Raw genomic sequence first — 12911 nt, forward strand, 5'->3', positions numbered from 1 at the left:
GTAATATTTGGTACCTCAGTAAAAAGAATAATCAGAACAAGTATATATATATAAAAAAAAATATCTATAACATCATAGCATTTAAGTATTCACAGTTAAAACTGGCACAGCTAAAATATTGGAAGATATACTGTACCGTAGATTTCATATCCACCCCAAAAAACTAGGCTTATGTATAAAATACATTTACAAAGAAATAAAAACTCGACAATCAACATTTTCTTTCTCATGACTGCAGTTCGTTTTAGTTAGTTTTGCAAACACACAATACAGTTTCCGTTATCCGCCATCGTTTTTAGTTGTATTTCAGTTAAATAAAAGGGTTTATTTGTATACATATTTCTTTATTTTGTTAGTTTTAGTTAACTACGCAATAGTACTTGTAGCTCCATTGTTATGGACATTATTAATCATCAAACCGTCTACACTTTCCAGTAGTACTGACCATGCTGAGAGTGCTTCCTAAATTAAAACTTAAGTAGTTATTTCACAAAAGTATTAGTAAAACTTGCAGGAAAATTCTATACATTTCTACAAATTATTTCATGATGATTATGAAAATGAATGTGACTTTTGGTGTAATTCTAACTGTTGCTGCTTGGCACCACATGTGCACATGCACATGCACACAACCACACATGCACAACCACATTTACTGTAGATACTGAAACCCAAACACGTGCATATGTGAACACACACACAATCACACACCTGTATATGGCTGGGGGCCAGGGCATTGATGAATTTATCCAGTGTATTACGTAGTTCATGTATAGCAGGCTATACAAGGTAAATAACAGGTCAGAAGTTTTCATAGTTAAAACTGGCACACCCAAAACATTGGTAGATATAGATTTCATGTCCACCCAAAATACCAGGCTTCTGTGTCAAATAAATTGACCAAGATTTTTTCTTTATTTTTTACTTGATACTTAACTTAAAAACTTTTAGTTTTTCACCCAAAAATATCACATACCCTACCTTTTATTCAATAAGTATTAGTAAAACTAAATTCCCATGAATATTTCCTTGGACTAGGGCAATGCCCGTTGGGATTGCACGTCCCTTCGTTTACACAATACCACGTGTGCCCATTGTCAGAGTACGCGTTGTACCCGTTGTCAGATGACTTAGTGCAGTACCAACTAGAAAATGTGCTCCTCGGAGCACAGGTCTCCGCCAGTACTGTTCCTGATTAATCCTGTCTTACCTATTTATATTACATATTGTCACGTGTCACTTGACCAATGTTAGCTTGGCTGAGACGGACACACACACGGAGGGTAAAACTCTCCTTGCGGAGACAAAAAAATCACACCCCTTTCATATTTAGAAACAACAGTGGTCATCACAGTGATGGAAGCTCACTTTCATCATGCGTCTCGCTAGCCAATCAAAGCATTGGTGACAACATATTGTCACGTGAAGCTTGACCAATGTTAGCTTGGCTGAGACGGACACACACACGGACGGACGGAGACGAAAACATACTCTCCACCATACTAGCGGAGACAATTATTATAGTATACTTGGGAGGCCGGTCAATGACGTCATAGTGATGACATCAGGATGGTCATGAATGGGACAGACAGACATGGACATTTGTGTCCGCAAACCGAAGCGACGCGACTTCTAACTTGCCTGATGGCAAGTTAGAAGTCGAACGGTCGGACAGTTCTCGAGAAATGTGGTGTTCAGAGACAGACAGACGGACACGCAGAGATGTCATGCATTTATAGATCGATGATTATGAACAGAAAAGACACTTTTGGTGTAATTCTATTTTCAATGTTTCCGTCAGTGAATCAGTTCAACGAAGGAGTCAACAGGACTTAACCACTGTATATGCGGTTACTTTGTTGTATGTCATATAGTGATCTAAAAGCTCACATACTGTGAGCTTGTCGATCGGTTATTTTCAGTGCATGACACCGGCACACAATATAAATCAGGCATAACTCCAACCCTGACCCCTAAAACTAACCTTTAAATGCTTAATCCTAACCAGAATCTTCTCCTAATTGTATGGCTAACTATAATATTCTTAAAATGTATATATTTATTTACCATAAATCTGGATTTTGCGGACCAGGAAAAAAAATCTACTATACTTGTGGGGACATTTGGCCATCACAAGTATAGTAACATACAAGCACGCACACGCACACGCACACACACACACACACACACACACACACACACACACACACACACACACACACACACACACACACACCTGTATATCGCTGGGGACCAGGGCTTTGATGAACTTATCCAGTTTATTTTTTAGCTCATGTATAGCAGGCTGACCCTTGGAGGCAGCAGAACCCGCCTGGCCTTCGTTTAAACGCTTCTCCAGCTTGGCGAACACTTCCAGGAACATATAAACGGACATGGCCACTGCACTGTTGGGAATCTGAACCAAAAAAAAAAACAGACAGCGAAAGGTCAATGTTGAATGGAACCGAGCAAAGATATTGTGAATTTTTCATGAAACGTCGGTAACTAAAACAATCCAGAAAGCTCTGTTTTATGTCAACATACAGACACAATCCAACACGACTATGACTAAAGCGTGCCCTCTGCTGGCTATGAAATGAAACGAGGAAAATGCATTTGAAAGACACAGAGGCCTCGAGTTTGAGCACAGGCAGATCTACAGTATGGCCCAGGCGGTTTGGCTGTACCCTGCTGACGTACAAGTGATCCGAAGGCTTTGCCTCACTCAAATTCTCGCATATGATGGGGGGGGGGGGGGGGGGTGCACTCGTTTTGTTTCACATGTGCGATTTCAAAAACGGGCGATAACCTACGATGTCCATCGCGGCTTGCGATCGGCTGCTCGAAGAGGGCACTTGCTCGCCTTAAGGCCTAGCAATCGGCGCAACTGCCTCGCTTTCATTATTATATTGATATTTTAATTTACAAAAACACGTCTCAATGGAACGTTTATATGTAAATGCTAAATTCACAAAACTTATTATTAATGTTTAAATATTATTTTCGGTCTGGGCTGTGGATCTGCCTGCTCCAACATCTGATGATACTGAAGAAGAAGGAGGCAGTATTTTCTGGTCCCTGGAGGAGGGGAATTACTTTTCTGCATTCACTCAGTAGATGGCTGCTCAGATGGCTCAGATGAGTGCATGGGTGGGAATGTTATGGCCTAAGTGTCTTGCGAAGGGACAATTTGACATGTATCTAGGCGAGCCGAGGGTCGAACCGTTGATCTTCCGATTCCCAGATGGCCTCAGCTACGGCCGCCCCAGTGCCAGCTGTACTGGTACCGCTGCTGTGCGTCAAACTTGCAAACCCCAAAACATTGCTGCTGCTGATAAACCTTACCGCTAAGTAGAATCTAAAGACAAGTAAAACATGCAGTATGAATGAGCGAGCGTGGGCTTGGGTTGTATGATATTACCCACAAACCTTTGTGAGCAGCACTAGCGTGATCCCCGGCCACAGCGGCAAGCAGTACATGGAGTGAGGCATCATGGGATAGAGGCCCTCTTTGAGTGACACCTCCAAGAAGACTCTGCACGGGGTCAAAGGGTCATGGGGCGGGACTTCCAGAGTCTGCAAGGTGTCCTCTGCCATCTTAAAAAGACAGAATTATATAGAGGTGCAACAGTTTATCCAACTAATCAATTTAATCGATTATAAAAAAAAATAACAAAAATCTACTTGAAGGAAAAAAAAAGGATGGGAATTTTATTTTACTCATTTAAAAAAAGTGCGATAATAGCAGGACTACATACAAGCACAAGTTCACAATGCATCACGATGTGACGCATTGTGAGCTTGTAGATTAGCTACTTTCTCTATTTTTTGTGTGACAAAAAATAGGGCATAAGTGGTTCATCAGACAAATTGATTTGGTCAATAAAATAAAACTGTATGTATTTTTTTATAAGTATCCAAACAAAACACACGCTTCTTGATTATGCAATTAATCCGACAGAATAAAGTAACCGACAGAATAATCGCTAAGAAGATAATCAATAGTCGTAGCCCTAGAATTATGTCACCAGTTGCGTGGTCTTATTAAAGATTACACTAGTGTTTGTTATCAAAGACTGTCTTATTAAAGATTATTGTTTGTTATCAAAGACTAACACTAATTATTAACCACAGGCTTTGAATAACACCTTACCTGTATGTCTGGATCCACAAATTCAAACAGAGGAGTGCCCCCCCGCTCTGGCCTATCTGAGGACATAGAGAGAGAAGCAAGTCACTAAAACTCACTAAAAGCATATTGTTGCAGTCGGGCAGAAAAACCTTGCATCTCCATATTTCAACTTTTTTATGTTTTTTCGTAAATTAATGCCCTAGTTTGTCGCACAAGAGTGCTGCACAAAAGTAGTGAAAATAGCCGATCTACAAGCTCACAGTGTGTCTCGATGCTTGCCATTTCACCAGATATAAAACATTGTGAAAGTATGATAAATGAAAGTGGTTAAGTCTGTCTTATCAGTTTTATAGATACTGAACCACTGAATAATATTAAAGCTTATGACAATCCATCCACAGGTTCTTTTTGCAATTATATGGAAAGTAACGGTTTTGGACGTACAAAGTTTCTGCCCGATAGCAACGACATACAGATATCAATAACTAAACATGTGCATAATGTGAACACACACACACACACACACACACACACACACACACACACACACACACACACACACACACACGTGTACTATGTGGTCGACATGCACTGACACTATGCACCTTAATCCCATGTACAACACGCAGATTTATTTTTTATACAGTCTATCTGCTGCTATGCTCACTGCACCTTATATCTTACCTCAGGTACTTACCGCACCTTATGTTCTACCTCAGGTACTTAACACACCGAATAGATTGTGTAAATATGTAGATACATTGTTGTTTTTATTGATCTCTCTCTCTCTCTCTTCCCTTTGCCCCCCCTTCTTCCATTTTTATGGAAATAACAAAAACGATGGAGCTTGCACAAAAACAAACATTTCACCCACTGTTTTTACACCTGTAAACCTGTGATGTGACAATAACGTTGATTCGGATTCTGACACACAAACAAACGCGCACGCACGCACATTCAAAGTCTACCTGAACTATTTGATGGGAGCGAACCACCAGTAGGGGAGGGCTCTGGGGTGTAGAAGATATCAGGACCTGAACCAGAGGTGCTCTCCACATCCTATACAACACACACACACACACACACACACACACACACACACACACACACACACACACACACACACAGAAATATTTATTTATGTCCACATAATAAGAAGTACAGGATGTACAAAGGACATGAACACTGCCAGTGCAGTCAGATGAAGGGAAAACAGTTAGTTACAAAGAGCATGTAAAGCAGAGCAATGTTACATACAAAACAAAAGATGGCATACTTGTCAAACACAGCGGACAACAATCATGGGTAAAGGAAGCAACGCCTCCTCCAAATTGAGCGGCTTCCTATAATAGCTGATATTGAGCAGTACCTTGCTAATTGTTTAGCCCTCCTTTTGGAGAGGCCGGCCATTTGCAGGCCCCTCACAACCAACTTGTGCACGTGTCCTAGACTACCAAAGATAAAAACCAAGAGTTTACATCTGTAGCCTAGCTGAGAGATGGTCTGCTCTAGCTGCTGACACACACACACACACACACACACACACACACACACACACACACACACACACACACACACACACACACACACACACACACACACACACACACACACACACACACACACACACACACACACACACACACACACACACACACACCTTATTTTAGTTTTAGTTACTAGTTACTTTGCAGATATAAATTATTATTTTATACCTAGGCTATTTGAAAATAGACGATCTACAAGCTCACAACGCGTCACATCACGACGCGTTGTGAGCTTGTAGATCTACGCAGACTTTTACCTGTAACAGAGTACTTCTACATTGCATTATTGATACTTTTACTTAAGCAAAACATTTGAGTACTTTTGCCACCACTGCTTGGTAGCGACCTACCTCGGTGCCAGGGTCATCCAGGTCCATGCTGGGATACATATTCTGTACCATTATGATGAGGGCCAGCAGGTCGGAGGTGGTGAGCGTGCTGGCATTCCGACTGGACAGTGCATGTGTGGGCAGGAAGAGAAGCAAAGAGATGGTTCACTATAGTGGAAACACTGGACAGTGCATGTATGGACAGGAGGAGAAGCAAAGAGATGGTTCACTATAGTGGGAAAGTCTTGAATGAACTGTTGAATGAACACTAGTTTTCTCAAACACAGATCCTCAACCCAAATAATATTTCAGTAGTCCATCAATTTTAAGATCATCTCTTGAACTAATAGGCGTACTGTGGGGGGGGGGGGGGGGAGTTTAAACTGAAATATTGACCGTTAAGCGCTTGATATACTTTCTGCACGAGGTGGTTGCGTAATCTACCGATCTTGCAGATCCTTTATTTTTGGTGGGCACCGGCGTGCAACGAAGTAAACTGAATGTTAATTTTGTTTTCTTTTTTTCTTGTACAGTACATCGTTGCTGTCGGGCAGAAACCTCTTCTCTCCATATTCATAACTGTTTGCGTTTTTTCGTAAATTAAAGCACTACTTGATCACACTACAGCTTCGCGCCGCATTTCGAGCTTGCAGATCTGCTACTTTTTATACTTTTGAATTGGAATCATGAAAAGTAACAGTTTTGGGACATATGAGGTTTCCACCCGACAGAGACGATATAAAACAGAAGTGACAGTGTTATGCATATATTAATATTGTGAGTTAGTGGAGTGGGGTGGTCCTTGAGGATACTTTGAAACACTAGTGGTGCTGAGCTCAAAAAAGGTTGAGAGCTACAAAACTAGTAGACTGCACTCAGTGGAGTGAGTGCATACTGTACCTCTAATGCCATGCAGGGAAATATATGCCATCTCCACATCGGATAGTTCAGCACTATATTTAATGAGCTCTCACCCCCATTTTGCTTTTCATGGTGTTACGTGAATGCATTCAGAGGTCACAGTATCTGCTTCTCGCCACTACCTTTTCTTTTCTTTCTTTTACCTTTTTACATTGTTGATGCTACAGTATGTTCGTAAAAAAAAGTAAGAATTTGACCGTTTCGCCTACGAGCTGGAATTTAACAACACAGCACCGAGTTCCAGAGCTACAGGGGGGCTAATGTGTGTTTATGAGCTAAAGATGCGAGCGCGCACACGCGCTCACACACACACACGGTTCTCATGCCAGACTTACATAACAAAGCTTGTTTGATCTGCTCTATTTGTTATTGCAATATTGAACATCATGAAGCATGACTTATTTTGTCTGTCATTTTGACATGGGAATATTTCGGCGACTGGTTGCCAGACACCCACAGCGCTGCATATCAGACAGTCAGTTACAGCGCTAGTTGGCGTTAGCCAATAACTGAACAGTGTTGGAAAGGCAGCGTCGCAGCCAGGGGGGGGGCTCAGGGGCTCCCTCCACCACTTGAACCCTGGCATCCCTGTTTTGGTGGGGGAGCATTCACAGAAAATAACAGATCTATAATACAAGCTCACAACGTGTCGCAACGCATCGTGAGCTTCAGTAGATAGGCTATTTTCGGCGAAGAGATTAAGTGTAGACCAGTGCGGTCCAGGGACACTCAGGGTTCCGTGAATGGGGTTCCAAATGGACCCTTACAGGGTCTGTAACATGTACTGCCTGTAACTGAGTTAAGGGAGTTTTTTTAATTAAAAAGCTTGAGAACCACTGCTGGGGGGGCGTGGGGAGTGGACCAAGTACAGAGACTACCCCGGTCAACTAACCTTAGTTTGCTAAGTACAGAGGGTTCAAGTGGTTAAAAAGCCACAGGTCTGTGCTGGGCAAAAACACACTGGAACAATTTAGAAGGAATTCATAAGAAAACTTAACAGTTGTTTATGTTGACCTAAAGTTACCAGATGTGTTTTGTTGTGGGAAATGCGATGGTGTACAGTACGTGTCTTTTGGCAGGGGGCTAATGTGCCCTCTCTTCCAGGTACTGCGTACTGGCACTGAACCATGTTTGGGACATATTAATAAACTTGACCTTGACCTTGATGCCGTGCCATGAACCGTATTTCTCGAGTTCTGGATGTGTTTTTCATATGCAGCGGCTCGGTTTCAGATACGGTTCTCAGAACCCACTTTGCTGCCCTGCTCAGATGGTTGGTACGAACCCTGAGCTCTGAGAACTCACAACTTACACTTTAAGAAACTTTAGTAGCTAAAATAGCAGATGTACAAGCTCACAACGCGCCACACCTCCCTGTGTGGAGGAAGAAGGCTTAGGATGTTTACTTGTGATCTCTCCCTATCAAAATAAAAGTATGTGCGTCGCTATAGGGACCGCCTCGACAGCACTACACACAGGAGGACGCTGAATGAACCGAAACCAGCGCTCCTCAAAACCAAAGGTTTGGGGATCTGTTGGGAATTTATTACATGCAACCGGCATCTGTGTGTGCAGTCTCAATGTTTGTAAACACATAATAATAATGGTCTACATCTGTCTACTTTCCCCCCTTATGAGAAGCCACACTTTGGTCAATAGGCCTTTTTCATGGCAGCCATGTTGACACAGTGTTACCAATGATACGAATTAAGGCTCCGTTCCATTTAGTGTATCAGTGTCTTTCCAGTTTGATCTGAATGAAATGGAACATTGATTAGTATCATTGGTAACACCTGTCCAGGATGTAACCTGACCGAACTATTTACGCACGTCAATATGGCTGCCGTGAAAAAAGGTCTATTGGTAGGAAATGAGTAATCAGTTCTTTCTATTCTTCCATGACCACACTTTTAACAAAGTTTCATGCAAATCAGAACTTAAGAGATCCTGTATCCTGTATCCTACAGCAAACAGCAAAGAATAACCCTCGTCCAACTCCTTTGGCAGTGGTAATAAGAATTACAAATACAAATAATTCAGTACCTATATAAGAAGCAGATGTGCTTATGCTGCGTTCCAGACACGTCGGAATTTTGGACTTCCCACACGTAATAATGCAGTGGAACAACCGTTTAAGCATGATTTCTCAACATTGATGAATCCGAGATCTAGGTGTAGTTGGTGTAGACAACATAGTGGTTCAAATTGTGAACTGTTAACAGAATTGCCTTTTAAAAACGTATATATCGTCTCTGTCGGGTGGAAACCTGTCCTAAACTGTTACTTTTCAGGATTCAAATTCAAAAATAGCAAAAGCAGAAGATCGGCAAGCTCGAATCTGCTACTTTTGATACTTTTGTGTGATGCTGTAGTGTAGTATAATGAAGTACTGTAGGGCATTCATTTACAAAAAAAACACAAAAAGTGACGGGCAGATCTCAGACCATTTTCCAAATAGATATTGTTCGGTATCTGTCCGTGAAATGAATTAAAACAGTTCTGTAGTACTTGCTAAGCCTTTTGCATAGGGAATGGCTAAGAAAAACATCTTCCGAGCTACACCTCTGGAATGATACACGACTTGCATGTGACTGGGTGGAGGCGGCTGGACATTCCAACAAGGAATTTTCACAGCTGACATTTACAAGACAAGTTGCTGGAAAGAGCAAAACCAACACCCGCAGTGAAAGTAAAAAGCTGTGTTGAAACATCTGCCATGATGACTATACCTGGAGTAGAAGGCCAGGAGTTTGGTGTGCACCAGGATGAAGGCGTGCAGCACCTCTTCTCCCGCCCGCTCGCCGCTGCTGTTGAGCTGCTGCACCAATCGCCGTTCCAGGAACTCAATGCACTGCTCACACAGGGTGGGGTGGATCAATCGCTCCACCGCCTGATAGGACGAGAGGAAGGTGAGAGGAACACTAATCAGAATATTAATCAGAAGCAGTGGTTATCAACCCGTAGGCCCTCCCCCCCCCCCCCCCCCCGACAGGATTTCCGGAGGTTCCCCAGATCAGAGGTTCTCAAACTTCTTCATGTCAAGGACCCCCAGATTGACATTTATTAGCCCGCGGACCCCCATTTGAAAAGATATGCCAGGGACCCCCATAAGAGAAGATGTTTACAGCCCTATAGCAGTTATTCTCAACCATTTTAATTTCAAGGACCCCCTGTTTGACATGCATTAGGGCTACGGACCCCCATTTAATGGCATTTCTATCTCTTGGACCCCAATTTATATTGTAAAATCAATGTTAATGTAACTCTGAGAGTGTACAAATGGAACCAAATGGACCAGTTAGGGTCCATTTGGTTCCATTTGTACACTCTCAGAGTTACAGACCCATAAGGGTCCATTTGGTTCCTATCCATCATTTAGCTGGGGACCCCCTGGAACCCCCTCAAGTACCCCTGGGGGTCTCCGGACTCCACTTTGAGAACCAATGCCCCAGATGACAGTGAAGTGACAATTTAAGGACTTTTAAGATCTTTTGAATAACTCAAAAAAAGAAAGAAAAGAAAAAAGACGATTACTGCATCAAACGTAATCAACAAACTATACTATAAATACTGGTCAAACATTGGCCACATCGTGAAATAATGTGAGGCATTTTTTTTTTTAAATAGCCGATCTACAAGCTCACAACGTCTCAACAAAATTATCATATAGGGTGCGTTCGGAAATTGCGCACCGGAGCGCACTCGCCTATTAGTTTGTATTGGCCAGTGTGCTCAGTGCTGTATTTCCGAACGCACCCATTATGAGACACATTTTGGGGAAAAATGGCAGATATACAGGCTCACAGCTTGTACATCTGTTATTTTTGAACATTTTTGAAAGTGCGAGAATTACTGATTTAGAAGGCATTTGTAGAATCGGCCTCAGGTCTTACTGGGTTTAATATATATATATATATATATATATATATATATATATATATATATATATATATATATATATATATATATATATATATATATATATATATACAGTATAGAATCCCCAAAAATAACATAAAACAGCCTAAAGGGAAACGATTAAGCATAATCATTAAGATTATGGTTAATGGGATTCAGAATTAAAGTTCAGGATTCTCTGCATAATTATGTGTGGACTAGCAGTCACCCGTTCATTTCTAGCGCTGTACCTCCACCAAGAAGCTCTGGTCATTGGCACGGAGGTGGCTGTAGGTCTCCAGCAGGCCCTGCAGATGTTTCCACAGCCTGGTCCTCTGCTCTGTGTCCTGAGGGCGTAGTCTGGCCAACGGCGAACACACAACAACAATTCATTGGAACCTTAATTCATTAAGACCGGGAACGCATCTGTGTCATTTTAAGATTTATTTGGCTATTAAAAAATCTGCTATTTTTTTTTAATCGTGGAAAATGTGTGCAAATCTTTGAATATATATTTTTTCAAGCGAACATTTGCAAAATATTTTGTTCCAGGGACCTCCAGAAGCAAAGATTTGAATTACAAATGTTATGTATATATTCAAAGATGTGCACAAATAAAATAAAAAGCAGATCTACAAGCTTGTACGAGCTTGTAGATCTGTTTTTTTTTAATAACCCAAGTATCGTCCCGCGATATATCACAATACGTTTTCGACAATATGTATCGTTTTGCCGTTTTTTTAAAAACCTTTTTTTGTTGTTGCAATAATAATGCAAAAACATAAGTATTTGTTTGCATTTGCCCCCCCCCCGCTGTATATCGTATCGTTTCAATATCGTGTATCGTATCGTGAAATTAGTGTATCGGCACACCCCTACAAAAAATATAAAATAATGGTTATAACTCAAATCTAAAATGACACAGATGCGTTCCCGGATTGAATGGGTTAGCGCAGCACGTCAGGAATCACACTGGACCAATAATCATTTCATGCATGCGCTGCAAACTTGACGCACTCTCTCCTGAGGAGGTTACTGCTGAGGGTCACCATGCCGAAGAGGACCTCGATCATCTTCTTCAGCGCGTAGATCTTCCTCCGCAGGTCGTCCTCTCCCTCCTCGCCGTCGCCGTTCACGGCGATGTACAGACACTCGTCAAACTGTGACAGGAGCACAATAAATGTAGACACTCATGAAAAAAAACTTTTTTTTATCTAGATTCAAGATTCTATTTCGTTGCTGTCTGGCAGAAACCGCTTATCTCCATATTTTAACTGTTTTTGTTTAGTTTCTTCGTAAATGAATGCCCTACTAGAAGAGGTGGACACATACATCTACCTGGGAAGCATTTTTAGGGAAGGACGGAGCGACAAAGACATGCAAGCAAGAATAGGGAAGGCTAGGACAGCATTTTTAATACTAAGGCAAGTATGGAACTCAAAACACATCTTCACAAAAATCTAACATCTTCAACGCCAACGTCAATGAAGTCACTTTTACTCTACGGGGCGGAAACATGGAGAACCACAAAGGCAACATCAAACGAACTGCAAACATTCATCAAAAGATGCTTACGACACATCCTGGTAATGTATTGGCCTTAATACCATCACAAAATGAAGAGCTCTGGCAAACCACACAACAAGAACCAATTGAAATTAAACGCAGGAAATGGGGCTGGATTGGGCACACCCTGAGGAAACCATCCTCCAACATAACCGGGCAGGCCTTAACCTGGAACCCTCAGGGGGAAAAGGAAACCAGGAAGACCCAGAAACAGCTGGAAAAGGTCCGTCGAGGCGGAACTCTGGGGGGAAAAAGGAACATCTTAAGGAAGCAGAGAAGATCGCCCAACACCGAACCAGCTGGAGGAAATTCACAAATGACCTAATGCTCCCCAAAGAGCGAAAGGGTTTACGTCAAGTGATCATACTACCGCGTCACACAAAAGCATCAAACGTAGCAGATCTACAAGCTTGAAACGCGGCGCGAAGCGGCGCGTTCCAAGCTTGTAGATCTGCTACTTTTGCCATTTTTGAACTTGAATCCTGAAAAGTAATAGTTTTGGACAAAAGAGATTTCCAC

At 41.9% G+C, this 12911-nt stretch overlaps 1 protein-coding gene across 2 annotated transcripts in view; it reads right to left on the reverse strand.

The window, feature by feature from the left end:
• hps1 (HPS1 biogenesis of lysosomal organelles complex 3 subunit 1) overlaps nt 1-12911 on the reverse strand; it is a 33475-nt gene that overhangs the window by 12808 nt on the left and 7756 nt on the right. For both annotated transcript variants that reach the window (XM_084076824.1, XM_084076825.1), the window contains exons 5-12: nt 11844-11986; nt 11078-11186; nt 9659-9819; nt 6030-6129; nt 5101-5191; nt 4154-4209; nt 3430-3597; nt 2237-2416 (exon numbers count right to left, since the gene is read on the reverse strand). In XM_084076824.1, the coding sequence (XP_083932950.1) occupies nt 2237-2416; nt 3430-3597; nt 4154-4209; nt 5101-5191; nt 6030-6129; nt 9659-9819; nt 11078-11186; nt 11844-11986 (1008 nt within the window). The remainder of the gene's footprint in view (nt 1-2236; nt 2417-3429; nt 3598-4153; nt 4210-5100; nt 5192-6029; nt 6130-9658; nt 9820-11077; nt 11187-11843; nt 11987-12911) is intronic.

The sequence above is a fragment of the Gymnoscopelus microlampas genome (assembly GCF_963454915.1).
Source record: "Gymnoscopelus microlampas genome assembly, chromosome: 13".
Taxonomy (NCBI): Eukaryota; Metazoa; Chordata; class Actinopteri; order Myctophiformes; family Myctophidae; genus Gymnoscopelus; species Gymnoscopelus microlampas.